General features: G+C 40.1%; 1 protein-coding gene across 1 annotated transcript; it reads left to right on the forward strand.

Moving 5' to 3' along the window:
* Positions 1–429: 429 nt before the first annotated feature.
* LOC140359252 (trace amine-associated receptor 13c-like) lies at positions 430–21,027 on the forward strand. The gene is made up of 6 exons (XM_072444112.1): positions 430–529; positions 3,893–4,029; positions 5,111–5,239; positions 18,407–18,505; positions 19,101–19,315; positions 20,186–21,027. The coding sequence occupies exons 1-6, from the start codon at positions 430–432 to the stop codon at positions 20,982–20,984; spliced, it is 1,479 nt and encodes a 492-aa protein (XP_072300213.1). The 3' UTR covers positions 20,985–21,027.
* Positions 21,028–21,264: the final 237 nt, after the last annotated feature.

Here is a 21,264-nt window from a genome sequence, read left to right on the forward strand (position 1 = left end):
CAAAACGCAGTGACAATGGCGACGCTAGAAACTGGCAACGTCGAGCCAGAGGATGAAACGCTTGAACCTGGCAACGCAGAGCCAGAGGATAAAACGCAGAAATCTGGCGATGTAAAGCCAGAGGATAAAACGCAGGAACCTGGAGACGCAGCGCAAAAGGATAAAATTCTGGAACTTGGCTACGCGGTGCCAGAGGATAAACGATGGAACCTGGCAACGCGGTGTCCGAGGATGAAGTATCTAGCAAACTGGTGATCAAGGAGAGGGGAGAGAAATTACTGCGAGTGAGGGTGAGAGAGGGGTGGAGAGAAATGGAGGGGGGAGGGACTGGGACCTGGCACGCAGATACCAGAGGAGAAAGCTAGCAAGCTGGTGCTCGAGGAGAGGGGATGGAGCAGAGAGAGGGAAGTGGAAGTGGGACCTGTCAACATGGGCCTGAGAAACGAGTGGAATCAAGGAACGAGTGGCAAACTCGCAAACTGGTGCGTGAGAAAAAGAAAGGAGAGGGGGGGAGAGAAAGGAGAGGAAGGTAAGAGTTTTTTCTTATTTTTTTTTTTTGTTTTATTATTTTATAATATATGCATGTATATTGTATTTATTTACTTGTATTTCGAGAGATGCCAGCTTCTTTTAGGACAATAGTTGGATGCTGGAGTGGTGAGAAAATAAGTGAATGAACACTTGAAAGAGGTGATCAAATCTTGCAACTAGAAGAGAGGCTTCCAAGCTTGAGTGAAGGAAGGAGACGACGGAGGAGGAAGGAGATAACGTGGAGGAATACTTTACCTGGAGGAGCCGCTGCAGCCCGCGAAAGTGGCCGGGGCAGAGCGCACTCCGCAGTGAACACGAATTGTGTGAGCCAAAGAAGTTTAAACAACATGATTGTTGACGGCGCCGTGAAAACAAAAGCTTCTTCTTGAGCGCGGTCTGGAGACCTGCCGTCGTCCACGCGAACGGTCGGTGTAGAGAGAAATGACGAGTACGTGCGGAAGGCGCTTAACGAGCGAGGCCGCGGAATGCGCTGGGAAGACCGGAGCACTGGGAGGAGGGCGCAGGGCGCGAGGCGATCTCAATACCGGACTACAGAGGTGATCCGAGGCGGGACGTCTGCTGACGGGAGCCTGGCCCAAGCCCCCGGAAGCCAAGATGACCGCCATTGAAACCTATGGAGTTGCTCATTGGCGCATGGTTCCAAAAAAAGTTTTTTAGTTCTGCATTACTTCCTGAATACTGGTATATCTCCTCCCACTTTTGTGACGTCATCGCCGTGAGGCTTTGGCGTCGGGAGCGCGCACGTCACAGCAGCGTGAAAGACTCAGAACAGTCAACACGGAATTTTGGAATAATTCCGCTTGTAATGGTCTGTTTACGTAACGTATAATGATGGATTGTTATATCCATCTATAAATATACATGTATCATGTTGTAAAGCTCTGATATTTATAAAGAAGTGTTAAGATAAAAAGTCCGGTTTAATTGACAATGAATTACTTTTGTTCATTTAGAGGTGTAATAATGTCATCATTTTCTGTATTGTTTTTGGTTTAGGTATTTATTTTGTTATTAACTTTTCAGTTATTCATTTACATAATATAATTTGGCCAATAAGCATTTTTTTTTTTTTTTATCAAATGAGAAGAAATATAAAATCTAATCATCAATTCTGTTACATAATGGAGTTAAGCAGTATTTAATTATATTCACTTTCCTTTTGTGTCATTTTTGTATCATGTCAATCTTTAATAAATACAAAACACATTTGTTTATTAATGTATTTAATAAGAATAATGAACATGAATGAACTTGTTCAATAAATGTAAATCTGATTATAACTACAAATGATAAATTGATTTTAGCCACAGTTTTAAAGCTACAATGTGGTTAAATTGTCTCCTTATTAAGGAGTTTTGGAGTCTGTGCACTGTTCATTCTTTTTATCATCATTATTATTAGAAGGTTTATTGCCATTGTCAAACAACAGAATTCACAAACAGTGGAACTTGCTTTGGTGATTCAGTGCAACATAAAACAATGAACAAAGATAAAACAACCTGTATAAGTCAAATAGATCAAACTGAATAAGATAAGATATTCCTTTATTGTCCACACATGGGGAAATTTCGTTGTTGCAACGCAGGTTGATACAGAGGAAAAGGACAGATAAGTTTAAAAAGGACAGGAAGTTTAAAAAACACTCTTAATAGAAAAACTCTTATAAACAAAACTCTTATAAACAGAACCTTTCATTTCCTAATAAGGAATGGAGGGGAAAAATAAAGATAAAATAAAAACAGCGTAAGACCAAATAATACTAATAATAATGGTAAAATAAACACTCTATTTACATCAGTTATATGCACATGAATGTGACATTATTGCGTTAAATACTGAATATCTCAGTATTTAACAAGACTTTGTTTCCATGGCTACGCAGTCTTCTGGTGAAAAGGACTTCAGTAAACTCCTCCGTTCAGCTCCATCGTTTGACAGAGAGACAAACAGAACATGTCACAGCTTTAGATTATACAAGTCATAGAACATACACTTCATTTGTATTAGATTTATACAAGTCACATAACATACACTTCATATGTATTAGATTATACAAGTCATATAACATACACTTCATATGTATTAGATTTATATAAGTCACATAACATACACTTCATATGTATTAGATTTATACAAGTCATATAACATACACTTCATATGTATTAGATTTATACAAGTCACATAACATACACTTCATATGTATTAGATTTATACAAGTCATATAACATACACTTCATATGTATTAGATTTATACAAGTCATATAACATACACTTCACATGTTTAGATTATACAAGTCATATAACATACACTTCATATGTATTAGATTTATACAAGTCATATAACATACACTTCATATGTATTAGATTTATACAAGTCACATAACATACACTTCATATGTATTAGATTTATACAAGTCATATAACATACACTTCATATGTTTAGATTATACAAGTCATATAACATACACTTCATATGTATTAGATTTATACAAGTCACATAACATACACTTCATATGTTTAGATTATACAAGTCATATAACATACACTTCACATGTTTAGATTATACAAGTCATATAACATACACTTCACATGTTTAGATTATACAAGTCATATAACATACACTTCACATGTTTAGATTATACAAGTCACATAACATACACTTCACATGTTTAGATTATACAAGTCACATAACATACACTTCACATGTTTAGATTATACAAGTCATATAACATACACTTCACATGTTTGTCCTGAAGCTGCTTCACAGACACATGTGACACAGCAGTGTCTCTTTTGAAGAACAATTATCATTTAGTTTTTTTGGTCATAACAAAACAGACATTTTATAAATTCAAAGTACTGATTCTACACTATTTACTTTTAGTCGAGGCACAAGTTATTATTAAAATACCTTTTGCTTAGGAGTCGTCAGGAGTTTACTTGAGATGACTCTGTGTCTGCAGTGACCTGTAGTGACCTGCAGTGACCTGTAGTGACCTGCAGTGACCTGTAGTGACCTGTAGAGCTCTGGTCAGCACAGACAGACTAAACTAACTGGTCAGGACGGTCAGCTCAGCTTCGCTCTGGAGAAGATGAGAAAGATACTCATTAGAACAGTCAAAGAGTGAAATTCCTTCTATTTTATTTTTAAACTAAAAACAATTTAGCATGTTTGGTCATTTTAGAGGCCGAACTCCTGAAATTGTCCGACCAAAAGGCTGCATTCTGAGGAGTGGCCACTACTCAATTTGGAGCCAGAGGCAGAGGGGGCGTACCCTATCCAGATAATATAATACATCCATGGCCTGGCCGTAAGTGAGAGCTGCGCCTGTGAGAACAGCTGAATGGTGGGACCGGACCGGTCCAATGGGATACCAGTGGAGGATGGCCCTGTATGGCTCGCCTGTTCTGGGCGAGGTGAGGCCTGGGTCGGGCCGATGCATCGGAAGGAATGAGGTCGAGTTGATCCGTAGAAAGGTAAGGAACGAGTGTGTATTAGAGCGAGGCCTCCCGCTGCCATGGAGAGTGTGCACGAAAATCATGAACACAGCTGTATGTGATCTGGATGATTAAATAGTCTAGCCGCAGGAAGGGGCAAATAATGATATTGACTAAACTCTGCTCAGCTCTGAAGTATATGCGGGTCCCAGACAGGCCCTGGAGCCCATCGCCTCCGCTTTTGGACTTTGTAAAGTTAATAAACCAAAGCCATGGTCCAACATTAAACTCCATTTACACCACGAGAAAAGCAACACAGCACAACTCCTCCACTGCGCATGTGCGCAGGACGACTCGGACGCACGTCTGCTGCTGAGTGTATTTTAACAGACATAAGTCCGGCGCGTCAAGAACACGCGTTTGTCTTTCAAATGTACACGCGCTCAAATTCTGCGTCGGGCGCGATTACGCTGCCGCGGTCTGTACGAAGCTTTATGGTCAGGCCAGTTAGGAACAGACATAAAAACCTACAGTTTCAGCTACACTGCCCTAGGAGCAACCAATGCTGAGGGAAGTATGGCAGCTTGAGCACTATCATCTGCTTCTGACTACTTATTCTATCAAACAATATTTAATTTCACTTGCAATCTGTTCATTGCCTTTTCTTCTTCTTTTCCCACTGCAGTGGGACAGGCACATTGATGACCTGTGGACCCAGATGATCCTTGAGTCCCTGGAGAAGCGGTCTCTGCTCCATATGAACGGTTCTTCATCTGCCTGGAAGAACTGGTTCTCCTCCTGAGTGGCTCCAGCTCCACTCTCTGACTCGCGTCCGCCTGTCCGTCTGAGGGAGTCGGATCTCTCCTTCACTGTGGAACTCTAGGTTTCCCAAAGATGTTTTGTAGTTTTTTCCTTTCTGAGAAGGAAGGTCTATGGACAGGGGAGCCTGGGACATTGCCAAGTTGATTTTGGGCGTTACTAAAATAAATTGAATTGAACTGAGCGGGAAACACCTCCAAAGGTGGTGGAGAATGACCGAGCCAAGGTCCTCTGGGACTTCCAGATACAGACAGACAGAATGGTAATGGCGAACCAACCGGACATAGTGGTGGTCGACAAGGTGCAGAGTAAAGCTGTGGTGGTGGACATTGCAACACAATGGGATGCTAACATCCGGAAAAAGGGACACGAGAAACTAGAGGAATACCAAGGCCTCAAAGATGAGCTGGAGAAGGCCTGGAGCATGAAGGTAGCGATCAGAGCACTTGGGGCAGTGACCCCCAAACTGGACGAATTGCTTGAGCAGATCCCAGGAAAAACATCAGACATCTCGGTCCAGAAAATTGCAGTGCAGGAACAGTAACGATACTGCGCAGAACCCTCAAGCTCCCAGGGGCCTCTGGTAGAGGAGCCGAGCTTGAAGGGGAAGAAATAGAGACCACTCGCTGAGGGTGAGAAAGAGTATGTATGTATGTATATGTATATAATATAATATAATTTACCATATTTAAAACCAATGGATGTCCTCTAGTGCAGTGAATAAAGAAGAGTCTGCAGGTCGCTACAATGTTGTGAATAAGCATGCTGGATATGGAGATTGTGGCTTGGTGTGGTTACACATGTTCTGCGGTTGTGAGGCCAGTTGGAAATACTGCCAAATTCTCTGCACCAGGGCAACAGCTTTGGTGGACAATACTGCAGTGAGCATGCCAATTGCACGCTCTCTTAAAACTTGTAACATCCACAGCAATGTGCTGTGTGAGAAAACTGAACATTTCAAAGTGTACTTTTAATGTGGCCAGCCTATGACACACCTGTGCAATAGTCATACTGTTTAATCAGCATCTTGATGACCACATGCGTGCACATTTTAGATTACCATTGTCAGTCATCGTCGTTGCTTGTCGTTTTTCAGTCACGACGGTCTTTACTTGTTGTTCGTCACTTGTTGTTCGTCGTTGTCACTTGTCGTTTGTTGTTGTCACTTGTCATTTGTTGTTATCACTTGTTGTTCGTCGTTGTCACTTGTCGTTTGTTGTTATCACTTGTCATTTGTCGTTATAACTTGTTGTTCGTCGTTGTCACCTGTCGTTTGTTGTTATCACTTGTCGTTTGTTGTTATCACTTGTCATTTGTCGTTATAACTTGTTATTCGTCGTTGTCACCTGTCGTTTGTTGTTATCACTTGTCGTTTGTTGTTATCACTTGTCATTTGTCGTTATAACTTGTTGGTCGTTGTCACTTGTCGTTTGTTGTTATCACTTGTCGTTTGTTGTTATCACTTGTCATTTGTCGTTATCACTTGTTGTTCGTCGTTGTCACTTGTCGTTTGTTGTTGTCACTTGTCGTTTGTTGTTATCACTTGTCGTTTGTTGTTATCACTTGTCATTTGTCGTTATAACTTGTTATTCGTCGTTGTCACCTGTCGTTTGTTGTTATCACTTGTCGTTTGTTGTTATCACTTGTCATTTGTCGTTATAACTTGTTGGTCGTTGTCACTTGTCGTTTGTTTTTGTCATTTGTCGTTATAACTTGTTGTTCGTCGTTGTCACTTGTCGTTTGTTGTTATCACTTGTCGTTTGTTGTTATCACTTGTCATTTGTCGTTATCACTTGTTGTTCGTCGTTGTCACTTGTCGTTTGTTGTTATCACTTGTCGTTTGTTGTTATCACTTGTCATTTGTCGTTATCACTTGTTGTTCGTCGTTGTCACTTGTCGTTTGTTGTTGTCACTTGTCGTTTGTTGTTATCACTTGTCGTTTGTTGTTATCACTTGTCGTTTGTCGTTATCACTTGTTGTTCGTCGTTGTCACTTGTCGTTTGTTGTTATCACTTGTCATTCGTTGTTCGTCGTTATCACCGTGAGTTAGGACTGTATGATCTAGTGTCGACCTGTGTGTGTATTTCTCAACTATTGGCAAGCAGGAGCGCAATTAATGCTCACAAACACGTTAAAATCATTTCACATTAAAATCATCAACACGCTTCATCTGATCAGGTTGCAATTTTTTATCATTTGTACTCCTCCTTACACTGATAAAAATAATGTGTCAAACATTATGATCAGTGCTCTAGCGCCATCTACAGGAATGCACAAGCTTTACAATGGGAATATGTCGGTGTAATCCCTCATTCGTCCAGGCGTGTTCCATAGTAGAAAAAGCTTCAGTTGTAGTCATCTGGACTCAGTTTGAAAAATAGACGTTTCGACTCTCATCCAAGAGTCATTGTCAATAAAAGAATTTAGATCGAGAACTCCGATATTAATAATGTTCTGTGGTAAGACATTGGGAGGAGCCTTCCTGAAGTAGAAAGAGTTGTTTGTTTCAACAGAAACTCCCCCCTTGTATCTACCGAGCTAGCCTATTCAGAATCTTAATGGGCTATTAGAATCCTCTTTGTCTTTGTGAGACCCTGGCTCAACCACCCTGAGTACCTGATTAGCATCTAAATGTCCTGGCCCTGGTCCTCTACCTTTCCAGGGGTTCAGTAACCCATTATAAATAACAGGAAGATTAAACCTTAGCCCTCCATTTCTGTTTAAAGAAGGTCTTTCTGTTTTAACAAAAATAGCTTCCTTGACTCCTCTTTCAAACCATCTTTTCTCCTGCTTAAAACCTTCACCTCACCGTCTTCAAACGAGTGATTAGAGGCTTCAAGATGGAGATGCACGGCGCTCTGAGGTCCTGAACTTGTATTTCTTCTGTGCTGATAAAGCCTCTTGTGTGGAGGCTGTTTTGTCTCACCTATGTACCGTTCTTTACAGCTTTCTTCACTGCATTGGGTCGAATAAACTACATTGCTCTGTTTTTGTCCTTAGGATGAACCAGTTTTTGTCTTAAAGTGTTACCTGGTTTAAAATAAACAGGGACTTCGTGTTGTCTAAAAATTCTCTGCAGTTTTTCCGACAGGCCAGACACATAAGGGATAGAAACACCCTTCCTTCTCTGTTCAGTTTCCCTTTTGTCCTGCTTCTTGGTTCTCTTCACTCTGTTGAGAGCCCAAGCGGGGTAACCACAGGCTGAGAGGGCATTTCGGACATGTTTTTCCTCTTTCTTCTTGCCCTCTGAGCTGGTGGGCACACCTTGAGCTCTGTGTTGTAAGGTTCTGATCACTCCCAGCTTGTGCTGTAGTGGGTGGTTGGAGCCAAAGAGCAGATACTGGTCCGTGTGTGTAGGTTTCCTATATACTACTATTTGGAGTTTCCCGTCCTCTCCTCTGATCGTGGAACAATCAAGAAAGGCCAAGCGATTCTCCTTAGCGTCTTCTCTTGTAAACCTGATATGTGGGTCCACAGCATTGATGTGATCAGAGAAGGTTTCCATCTCTTGTTTCTTGATTGTTACAAAAGTATCATCGACATAGCGGAGCCACAGTTTTGGGGCTATGCCTGAGAATGAGGCCAGTGCCTTCTTCTCATAGTGCTCCATGTACAGGTTGGCCACTATGGGAGTGACGGGCGAGCCCATGGCACAGCCATGAATCTGTCTGTAAAATTGTCCCCGGAATTGAAAGTAAGTGGTGTTCAGACAGATGTCCAACAGTTTACATATGTGTTCAGGTGTCAGTTTGGTCCTTTCCTGTAGGGTGGTGTCTTCCTGCAGTCTGATCCTCACTGCTGCTACTGCATCAGAGGTCGGGATGCAGGTGAACAGGGACACAACATCATATGAAACCATGAGGTCATCTGGGTCCAGTTGGAGATGTTTCACTTCATCCACAAAGTTGTGCGTGTTTTCCACATGATGTTCCGAATTCCCCACAAGTGGAGCCAATATAGTTGTTAAATGCTTGGCCACATTGTAAGTGATAGAATCTGTGCTGCACACTATGGGTCTGAGTGGAACATCCTTTTTGTGTATTTTTGGAAGGCCATAAATGCAAGGCATGGCTTCACCAGGATACAGTCTGTAATACAGAGGCCGGTCTATCGCTTCCTCTTTTTCCAGCCTTTGTAAACAGTCTATCACTTTCTTCTTGTAGCCACTGGTCGGATCTCTTTTCAAGCGTTCGTATGTGGTCGTGTCCTCGAGGAGGGTGTGGACTTTGGCTTCGTAATCAGCTGCGTTGAGAATCACAGTGCAACGTCCCTTGTCTGCTGGGAGGATGTTGATGCTATGATCTTTTTCCAGTGCTGAAAGTGCGTTTCTCTCTTCAGATGTGATATTTGAAGGAGGTGGTTTGGCACTCTTCAGGGTCGCTGTGACCCGTAACCACCACAGAACATTATTAATATCGGAGTTCTCGATCTAAATTATTTTATTGACAATGACTCTTGGATGAGAGTCGAAACGTCTATTTTTCAAACTGAGTCCAGATGACTACAACTGAAGCTTTTTCTACTTTACAATGGGAAGTTAAAAAAAATCGTCAGTCATTGACGTCTCTTGTCGTTAGTCATCAGTCATCGTCGTCACTTGTCATTTGTCAGTCATTGTTACTGATATACGTTGTGTGCAAAATAATGTGCTGAACGCGTTTTAAACACACATTTAAACTTTAATCTGACATAAACAAATACAATTTGTCAGACATTCTGAACAAAAAAATTAACATGGCAACCTCGGAAATATATATATATTAAAAAAAATATTTTGTACACACATTACAACCTTCAAATTGGCCATGCCCCAGTCAGCCACGTATTTGGCTCGCTTGTTCCACCTGCAATAATTAAAGACATAGGTTAAAGTTTAAGTCAGTTCAAATTTCATTTTAATGAACAATTTCAATGATAGAATTATAGAAATTTACACTATGCATGTCTCTTTTTTTTAAGTAACTACACACTACTGCGTCCTGCGATGACTTAAGATTGGATAATACTTTCCGCAGGTTAATGAGATGCACAGAGGGCAGCAGAGATGATTTTGGCAGTATTTAGTCTTAGTATTTAATTAGAACTCAGCTGCTAAGCTATCTTCTAGGACAGGGGTGGCCAACCAGTCAGAGACTAAGAGCCACATTTTTTACTGTGTTACCGCAAAGAGCCACATCATACACATGGGCACACATGAACATCACCCCATCCCTTCCTCTTACACACACACCTCTGCTCAGCCAAATTATTATTATTATTATAACAATATCATGTCACACACCAACATGATAATGACAGAAATGGACTCCTACAGTACTAAGACCACAAGCCATTTTCAAGAACGAACATTGTGTGCACTGTTTCACACACAAACTCTCTGTTCAACAAAGTCCACAAACAAAAACATAATCATCACACCATGTTGAAGTTCAATATTGGTGGTTTTCTTTTAGATATTTTGGACGGGGTATTTTGAAATGTGGACGGGCATTTTCGAGTGCAAGGATAGGGTCATTTTTATTAATAAATCATAGAAAAAAGAGAATATCATCATTAAATTGTTCCGGGAAACGTTAAAGTCCGCCTCGGCCCGCGCCATGACAGTTTACTGTTTAAAAGTGAAAATTTGCATGCTGCGCGCTGATTGGTCAACAAAGTTTGTGTGCTTTCGGAGAATGCCGAAGCTCCACTTTGTGAGAGGCGCAGGAAAGTGATATGAGATGCGTGCGGGCGCCGCTCGACCGCACGCAGTGTCAACACTGCATCGACTGAGAAGGATGTGTCTGTGGTGCAGTTTTAATGTTGTTTTTCATCTGGCTAGATTCACATCTATGCTTGACCATGAGTCTCACCCCCTGCAGGACTGATCCAACCTCGCTGTGTGAAGGAAAGGTTGCGCAGGTCTTTCCTTCCTGCTGCTGTCAGACTTTATAACAAACACTGTTAGTCCTGAACACTCGGAATACTGACCTAACCATGTGCAATTCCGTCATATGTGCAATTACTGTTGTGATTCATGTGCAATTACTGTGAAATTCATCTGCAATCCATGTGCCGTCGTGACACATATTCATGTGCAATTACTGTCGTGATCACATCCAATGGTATTTATGTATTTATTTATTTTTATCTTCATTATTTTTTCCCCTCCATCCCTTGTTAGGTAATGGGAGTTTTTGTTTATAGGAGATCTTCTACTGAAAGTGTTTTTTCAAACTTCCTATAAGTTATCTCTTCTTTTCTTCTGTATCTACCTCTGTATCTACCTGCAATATGAAATTTCCCCATGTGGAACAATAAAAGAATATCTTATCTTATCTTATCTCTTTTCAGTTTCACCTCATGCAATTTGTAATATTAAGTATTGCAATATATTGTGGCAAAAAGCACCACTACACAATTAGCTATAGGTGCGCACATTGAATGTTGATAGTACAAATTAATGGGCCTATAACCATTGTATAATATGTTAGAACACATGGTTTGTTAGAAAATACATACAGAGTGTTACGTGTACTCTTCTCCTTTGATGTACTTGCATGAGCTGCGTCTGCAAAGCTTAAAAGGAAAATTATTTTTACAGATAACATTTACGAGACTTTAGTGCCTCTATCACACAGCCATTTGGACAGTCTGGTAGCTACTTTCCCATAACTGCGGATCCTATGACTGGGACAAGTGATAACAAAACCTAAAGACGAAACCATGCTATTGCCATGTGACAGAGCTGCCCTGTCAACCCCGGCACCGAGGGCCGTGCGCTACCGTAAATATGTTGCTTAGAGCCCAGGTAGGGTTACTATAACTGCATGAATGTTGAACCGGCCTGGAAATGCACGCATGTCATTAACCATGCACATTTACCTTTCCACTTGCCCTTTCAATCCGTATTTTAAAATTCTCCAATTATGTGAGACACCAGGTGCGCACTTTTGGGATAAAATAAACCACCAAAACTGAATTTTATTCATGGCCATTGTGTTTTTGTTGTGGGCTCGCAACATGCTGTTCATTCAAATATTACTGTACTTGTAGGAAATAACATGGCAAGCTTCTGTCTAAAATCACGAAGGAATTAATGGCACAAAACATTTTATATTTATATTTATATATATATATATATATATATAGATATATATATATATATATATATACATACATACATACATACATACATACATACATACATACATACATACATACATACATACATACATACATACATCCATCAGTTTGGCCTGGAGAAGTGAAATGTTGCTGTTTTGGGGACACACTTGTGAAATGACAAGTGATAACATCGAACGACAAGTGACAACGACAAGTGACGAAGACGATGACTGAAAAACAGCATGTGATGACGATGACTATGTCCTAAAATGTACACAGCGTTCACGTGAGGTGGGATGGATTATCTTGGTAAGTGCAACACTGATTTAGACAGATTTGTGAACGATATTTGATAGAAATGGGTCTTTTGTGTACATAGGAAATGTTTTACATCTTTGAGTTTAGAAAATGGGAGCAAAAACATAAGTGTTGTATTTTATAATTGTTTAGTGTATTTCAGTTTTAGAGTAATAATTACAGTTGGATGGGGCCTTCTCCTCCTTATACCCAAGTGGTGGGAGAGCAGTTACAGCTTTTGCCTCCCAAGAACGATTTCATGGGTTCAATTCTTGAGCCAGACCAACATCACATGACGAGTGCAGCTAGCGCCCGCACCAGCTGACAAGTCAGTGTTAAATGATTGAATCAAAACAGTAGCATGTTAGCTCCGAACAACAACAAAGTTTGCACTCACCAGGTCCACTTAAAGGCGGTATGGACGATTTTTCTGCAATTTGAGAATGCAGGCAGAAGTCCGCATGCGCACTCCCCCGTGCGGACTGATACAACACACACGTGCTTTTTTTATTAGCGCAACAGAGCGCATCACATCTCTCGTCTCCTGTAGATTTCTGTCCACTTCTGCGTCAGCTCGAACTGTCTTTCTCCGTCTTCATTTTGTCCCGCACACTGAGGGAACTATATTATGATAGATCCATGCGCTTAGGCACGCGGAAACGTGGGGACGAACCTGACGCGGCTGCAGGTGAGCGGTAGGTGCGTTTTATGATTGATACGTGGCAGGACTAATGATTTATCCACGCCACGAGGAAATATGATAAAAAATTTGCTGAAAAAAATCGTCCATACCACCTTTAAGTATAATCAGTCAAATAAACACACGTGCGGTTATACACAGAGCGTTACCGCGATTCTGGAGCCCAGACACTAGACTTCCTGTTAGAGACACGGCTTAGGGTGAAGAGGGACCCAGATCAACTCCCAAAGTGAAACCCTAATCCTTACATTTTTTTTCCCTCTAACTACATAGTAAAAGAGGGCTAGAGAGGAATGAACTAACATTGTTATTGATCGGCATCAGGATAATTTGTTACTGAAATAAATGGGAAAATCATTTGTTTTTATTTGCGTTTATCTTTTTTTCTCCTCGTCTCCTAACTACATTTAGTAAAAGCTAGGAGATGCCATCTCCTTTTATTGTTTACAAAGGCACGCAGAACAAGTATGCGGGTCCTGAGCTACACATTGGATGTCACACATTTAGTGAAACCAGAGGTCACACTGATTCCACTCCACCAATTCATCATCTGACATCATGTCATCTTCCTTGGAGCAAAACCACAAACAGTTTGAACAACATTTTCCATATCCTTCTTCATCGAACTTCTTTCTTCAGCAGTTGGCCACTCTTCTTTTTTTGGTAGCGTAAAATCTACTTTGAGTTTCAATTTTTTTGTTTGAAGAGAAGTTATCCTTTTTCTGATCAGTCATCACCAGGTAGGGTTACTACATGACCTTCCATGGTAACGAGAGCAGCTTTGATGAGTTTACTACAGCTTTGCACAGCATTGAGGTGATGATTGAACAGTGTCTAAAATAATTTTCAACGCACAATATCATTCAACGCTGCTTTCTTGGCTATATCAAGGTCATGTGCTACTCCTGGTTTGTGGATGATTCTAGACAGGTACTGCTGATCATTGATACATGTATTAGGTCAACTGGTACCTTTTTGCATGTTTACAAGCTAATGAATGAATAAGATAGTTAAGATAAGGACAAGAAAGCACGCGTAGGCAAGTGTCACACTTATGAAATTTTAGTTTACAATTACAGGAATCTTTTTCTTTTTTCACAATATAATATGTTTCTTGAGTGGTAGAAGATGGTACACTCAAGACTTTTCCATCAGTGATTACACTGATTTTACTCACAAGTTCAATGCCAGGTTGATGTCTTTTCCTGGTTTGTTTGATTTTTATTAGTAACCTTGCCCTTCTCAAGTTTGATGAATCGTTCATCGGCTTTGTCATTTGCTATTTGGAGCAAATTGTAGCAGATTTTCTCTCTCCTTTTTATATTGCACATTTGTATATGATAAATATTAGGCTATTAATGAAAGCCTACATTGTGTTTCTATAGCCTAAATATGGATAAACAAAAATAAAAACCTGTTTAATACTGACAATTAAAATGATACTAAATTATACAATAATTTTGAGCTATAGGTAGATATTTGGCTTTGTCAATATATAGGCCTATATTATATGAGAAAAGTGAAACACAAATAAAAATAACAAATAATGTTTCCATTTATTTCAGTAACGAATTACCATGATGAATATCAATAACAATGTTAGTTCTGGGGTTTTGGCAGCATTCCTCTCTAGTCCTCTTTTACTATATGTAGTTAGGAGACGGGAGTCGATCTAGGGACCCTCTTCACCCTAAGCTGTGTCTCTAACTGCTGGGCCAACACATCAGACGATTTTTCGCCGAAACAGAAACTCTAGTGTCTGGGCTCCAGAATCGCGGTAACGCTATGTGTATAACCGCACGTAATAAACACACCACGCTCGATCACAGATACAGGCATCTGCAAAGTTGGCGGCATAACAGTGAATAAGTAGAATATCAGTATAATGTAACGTTTAGAGAGATAAACACCTACCTGCAGCCACTTAACAACATTGAGACCTACATATGCACAGACTTTGATGGTTTGGTCAATACAGGTGATTTTCAATGTTCCTGTTGATAATATTTGTGACAGAAACGCTAAAGAGTTTGATGCTGTCCTATAAACTTTGGGTCTTACTCAGCACGGGAGTGGCCCCACCCACAGCAGAGGGCACACTCTGGATCTTCTAATTACAAACGGGTGTTTCAAATGTCAATGTGGTCGAAGCTCCTCTGTCTGATCATTGTGATCAATGTCTCATGTTCTAATGTAAATAATTTGTTGAACTCTGTTACATCTAGTGTTTTGAATGTTATGGACACCATTGCCTATTATGGCTAAAATGATTAAAAATAAGCACAAGGCGCCATGGAAAAATTAGGATTTAGTCAGGGCTCCGAAAAGGGAGTTCCGCTGTGTAAAACGGAAATGGTGAAAGTCAATGTTTTCCAGTCAGGTTTTAAGCCGTCCTCAGACCGCGGCGTCAAATTCACGCCCGAAAGCAGAAGTTGGATGCCTGTACATTTGAAGACAGACGCCCCGGAAAAAAATACACTCCCGAGCAGACGCGCGTCCAGGGCGTCAGCGCACATGCGCAGTGGAGGAGTTGTGCTGTGTTGCTTTTCTCGTGGTGTAATGGAGTTTAATGTTGGACCATGGCTTTGGTTTATTAACTTTACAAAGTCCAAAAACAGAGGCGATGGGCAACGGGGCCTGTCTGGGACCCACATATACTTCAGAGGTGAGCAGAGTTTAGTCAATATCATTATTTGCTCCAAGAGCTGCGTCTAAAGATTTTATGCAGCACGTCACTGGAGCGTCATCTCTGATTGGCTGCTGCGCCCAGTCCAACCCAGAAAATTTGGACAAAGCTGGACATTTCTGCGTTGGACGCTTTGGATGCCTCGGACGCACGTCCAAAGCATCGAGAACGTCCGACGCCAAAACGCCCCCGACACGCCGCGCTCAACGCCGAAAACGCAGGAATCGCTACATAATTATATAGTTTGTACAGAACGCCAAAAAATCAGCCGATAACAAGGCGCTAGCTTAGCTTCCAACTTAGCCCGCGTCTAACACAGGAACAAATAACACCTACTGAGCTAGTTTTCAATGTGCATATCATTTTAGCACGTATGCATGCAGGGATCTTGTGAGTACTTACGCCAGGCACTTTCTTTTCGTGGATCTTTTTTCTTTTTCGTCTTTTTGTACTCTGTACTCCATCTTCAACACCACGGAGTATGACAGTGTTTTAAGTAGTCATGTGCTTCCAGCTGATTGGTCCAAAAATAACAACAATGGCTGCGTAGAAATAGGTGAGCTGGAAAAAGACCCGAAAACTACCCAATTTTAACAGCTTAAAGTATACTTTTAAGACAACCAATAGTGTTATCTGAAGCACAGAGGGGCTCATTCATAACTTCAACTTGCACATTCTGCAAAAAAACTAAAATCACACATTTGGAAAAAAAAATCTTATTTTGGCTTTATCTCAGTTTGGTTGGGACTGACTTGTGGCGGGAGCCACTGGGGCTCCTTTCTCTTCGCCCCATGCAAATCTGGGTCAACAGCCTACACTTAAATCCCGCATGGGCCGTTCACATAGTTATGAAATGTGTTCATGCAATATGGCATTTTCTTTGTTTTGCTTTACATTGAAGGTGTATATTTTAGGGTTTATTACCAAGTACCAAAAATGTAATTGTAACAATGTAGTGTCCTTATTATTATTTTATTTGAACTACAGTAGGTGGCGGTAAATGCACCTTTTCAGTTGGCTACCAACTGCCATTAAAAGTAACACACCAACAAAAACATTTCTGTTGTAATCGCACTTCCAGTCCAGCGGGAACTCCTCTCCTTTCGTTTAAATGGAGCACGTGGGAAAAGTCTCACTGCTAAATATGCTATAAAGTAGATTGATTTGTTGAAAATGTCCAAGGGTTACTTAAATGAGGAATACGGCCTCTGAACCGCTTGTCAGAGGAGCAACAGTCGCATCTTCAGACCTTGATCGTGGCTTGGTCAGGACTACCGTCACTGGATTTGATGGCAGAAATGCTCAGAACAAGTCTGGTAATGATCTACGGACTAACAAAACAGCACAAGATTCTCAGAGCCATGTCACAGATTGAGAAATTGAAAATTAAGTCTTTTTGACACTCAATAACATTAGTCCTGTTCTCAGGTCTCTGCACTGGCTTCAGACTCAGACAATAGAGTTTAAAGCAGCTCTACAAGTCTCTCCATGGCCTAGCACCAAATTACATCTCGGACATGTTAGTGCCATATGAACCATCTCAGACTTTGAGGACCTCAGGGACAGGCCTCCTGATGGTGCCAGAGTCAGGACTAAACATGGGGAATCTGTGTTTCAGTGACGTACTTTGGCATTGTTCAAATCTAGGCTAAAAACTGTTTTTTTTAGCTATGCATATGACTGAACCGATTGTCTTTACACTCTTCGCTTTTGTGTCTTATCTGTTTTTTTATTCCTGTTATGTCTTTGGGATTTTAATGCACTTTTTCATGTTGTGTGAAGCACCTTGAAATGCCCTGTACTCTACAAATAAACTTACATTGCTGTGCCTCGTGTGAATGAAGCTAAATGTTTTTGTTTTTGACGATGGAACAATGTCATGGTTAAAGGCGGTATGGCCGATTTTTCGGCGATTTGAGAACGCAGGCGGAAGTGCGTATGCGCACTCCCCCTTGCGGACTGATACAACACACACGTGCGTTTGTTTATTAGCGCAACGGAGCGCATCGCATCTCTCGTCTCCCGTAGATTTCTGTCCACTTCTGCGTCAGCTCGAACTGTCTTTCTCCGTCTTCATTTTGCCCCGTACACTGAGGGAACTATATTATGATAGATCCATGCGCTTAGGCACGCGGAAACGTGGGGACGAGCCTGACGCGGCTGCAGGTGAGCGATAGGTGCGTTTTATGATTGATACGTGGCAGGACAAATGATTTATCCACGCCACGAGGAAATATGATACAAAATTGCTGAAAAAAATCGTCCATACCACCTTTAACATGGTTAAAAGCTCAAAAACCTAAATTTAGCATAATGTGCACTTTAACACATTTACACAGCCTGTGGGTTGTCTTGCCCAATAACACGCTGTTCACAATGCAGTCATTGAACCACTGACCATGTGAAAGAGGACGAAAGTATTGGGTGTTGGTGTAGCAAATGCTCCGTAATGGAAGTCCATTATTTAATTATTCAATTCCCTGCAGGGATAAGGGTTGAGTGAAAACAGGAATTTTCTAAGCACTCCAACCTTCATATTGAAGTGGCCTAATTGGTATGCAGATATTGACTAAAATAGTTATCTACATCTATACCAGTCCAACCACAGGAAAAGAGCCATTAGCAGACAATAATAAAAAAAAAAAGTTTAGTAATTACCGCTCTGTTGCGGTGCCCCTGTGCCGTAGTCCGCGCTGTTGCCCTGCGCGCGTGTTCGATGAGCTCTAGATCCACTCGTCGTGATGTGAGCACTTTTCGACCGTCACGCAAAATATCTTCACCGCTGCCTGTCGCCACGGCCATGGCAGCCAGTCTGCACGCTCACCAAATATGAGCATCTGCGCAGGTTGCTCACCAAATATGAGCATCTGCGCAGGTTGCATCTGCGAACATGGATGCAACCATTGGTAAAACAAAACCTATCAAAAGTGCAGCAATTTTCATATCATTCAATCCCCCAGATTATTTTTACCCTCAGCTTTTGGATTCTCTCTCACAATTTGACATTCTCGAAACGTACGGCCAGTAAATATGCAATAAAATGTTTAATGTCGTTTTTTTTTTCATTTTGAAATTCAGGTCGGTCGGGTTACCGGAAACACAATATTTTTTTTTGGCCTACCAACACAAAGACACATTTTTTCTTTATAAGAATTTATTGGCCCAATGGCTTCATCAGACAGGAAAGGTAAGCTTGAAATGGGGGATGAGATAGAAGGAGGACATGCAGTGAATTGTCGGAGTCAGAATTTGAACTCGTAGCACGACACGTATATTTTGACTTATAGTCTTAATGACCTTGAGTTTAGTAATGTAATATCCAAAGTATGACATCATTATTATTATTGTTGTTATCATGAAAATGTTACCACTGCCTCTAGTGCCACACGACTATTTGGACCAACTGTACCACATTATTTATCTAACAAAACGTAAACTTCATTGTACTTGTAATCATGTAATGGTTATTGACATATGCTGACGTCATTCTATGGAGATCAGCTGTTGATATATCTGAAGGAGAAAAGGGGTGTTTCTTCTCTGAGGATGGACACTGATGAGACAGAGCTGTGCTTTCCACATCTCCACAACAGCTCCTGTAGGAGGAGTAAGACAGACCAAACTGAAAATCATATTTCCAGTGTGTTGCTTGGCTTTGCATCAATGCTCACTAGCATTCTCAACCTTTTTGCTATCATTGCCATTACACATTTCAGGTAATGATTCATTTGTGTTTCGTGAAAACATGTTTGTAATATACATGATTGGATCATTATTACGTTTCCTGTTCATTGCTAGAATTTGTTGCAAAACAACATCTGCATTATTAGACCTCATCCCTGTCAGGATCTTATGTGGTGTTTGGTGTAGGACTATTATATATGATTGATCCACAATATATATATATATATATATATATATATATATATATATATATATATATATATATATATATATATATTTTTTTTTTTTTTTTAAGAATCAACATAGAACACATAAAATTACAGAACACAGCTTGACCAAAGAGCGAATACAAACTGACCAATCAATCAAAATAAACTAAATCATGACACATTCAATATAAAGCAAAAGTCCCCTTTTGTCCAAAGTCTGTCAAATGTGTCAATTTTGAAATGTAGTCCGAAAGTGTCCAGATGACTACAACTGAATATTTTTCTACTCGTAGTATATAATTTACTATATTAATTATAAGATAAGATAATAAGATAAGATTACCTTTTATTTGTCCCACAATGGGGACATTTCAGTGGTATTAGTGGTAAGTAATTTTATAAAATGTGTTCTTATTTCAGGTGAAGTGCAATAAATTGTATTCCATTTGCATATGATATAAAATACATACTTTTTATTTATCATCATACATATATTAAACTCAAGTGTCAATTTGTACAATTGCCAAAAAAGTTACAACAATATCACAGAAAATACTTTCTACCTTAGTAAACATTCACACTGGTCTCATTTCATGTGTTAATAGTTTAGTTATTTGTATATGTAGCTTTTTGTATACAGAATTAGTTAAAAAAAAATGAATAAAAAATATTATAATTCCTCTCTCTTTACAGAAAGCTCCACACCTCGACTAACTTTATGCTCCTGTCCTTGGCTGTGTCAGACTTCTTTGTTGGCCTCGTGGTGTTACCAGTCGAGGGCGTCTCATGGAAAATTTGCTGGACTTTGGGTGACCTGACGTGTGTGATGTTTTACATACTAACAATGACATTATTTATTGCTTCAGTCGGAAACATAGTTCTTATTTCAGTGGATCGCTATGTGGCAATTTGTCAACCTATGCACTACCAAAGAAGAATTACTAAAAATACGGTGCGCATTGGTATAGCTGTATGCTGGTTTTATTCGTTTATTTACTCTGTTTTATTTTTTTTGGAGTATGTAAAAGATCCTGGCAAATATAAATCTTGTGAAGGAAAATGTGCGGTTCACTACTCCATAGAAGTTGATACAATATTTGGTTTTGTTGTTCCGTTTTGCATTATTATTATCCTTTACACTAGAGTTGTGATAGTAGCTATTTCTCAGGCCCGAGCCATGCGTTCTCATGTTAGAGCTCTGACTTTTAAGACGAGCAAAAGATCTGAGATAAAAGCTGTAAGAAACCTGGGGATCATTGTGCTTGTGTACCTTGCGTGTTACTGTCCATATTATTGTGTTGGGTTTTCTGGAACTTACATCACAATACTAGGTACGCCTCTTGTTGTCATTACATATTTACTAATGTATCTCAACTCGTGTCTGAATCCTTTAATGTACATATTGCTGTATCCCTGGTTTAGAAAAGCCTTTAAACTCATAGTCACACTTCAGATAATGAAACCTGGTTCATCTGATCTAAATATAATTTAACTAAAAACATGTCATTTACCTTATCTGACTATTTGGGTTATCACAGACAATGCATCTCTGTTTATTTTCTTCAACATATTATGTCAAGTTAAAAAACAAAATAAAATTGGTTTGAAATATCTTATTGAGCTGTTTCTTGGTCAATTTTTTCCTTCTTGTGTACTCATAGTTTAAGTGGTCCCTGGTTTTAAATTAACAGTTCATTTGACCCTTAAGCTTCCTAAGCAGAACATTTGAAGCATTGCTGCTTTGAATTTAACTACATAATGTATACACTGTA

This window comes from Eucyclogobius newberryi, unplaced genomic scaffold (genome assembly GCF_026437365.1).
Source record: "Eucyclogobius newberryi isolate DKJ021-1_F unplaced genomic scaffold, fEucNew1.0.hap1 SCAF_14, whole genome shotgun sequence".
Lineage (NCBI taxonomy): Eukaryota > Metazoa > Chordata > Actinopteri > Gobiiformes > Gobiidae > Eucyclogobius > Eucyclogobius newberryi.

Bases quoted from the DNA above. Each gene is read 5' to 3' on its own strand.
- LOC140359252 (XM_072444112.1), top strand. From the start codon at position 430: ATGGGCCTGAGAAACGAGTGGAATCAAGGAACGAGTGGCAAACTCGCA. The intron at 5,240-18,406 runs GTAGCGATCAGA...CGGCCATGGCAG, and splicing joins AGAAGGCCTGGAGCATGAAG to CCAGTCTGCACGCTCACCAA. The intron at 19,316-20,185 runs GTAATGATTCAT...CTCTCTTTACAG, and splicing joins ATTGCCATTACACATTTCAG to AAAGCTCCACACCTCGACTA.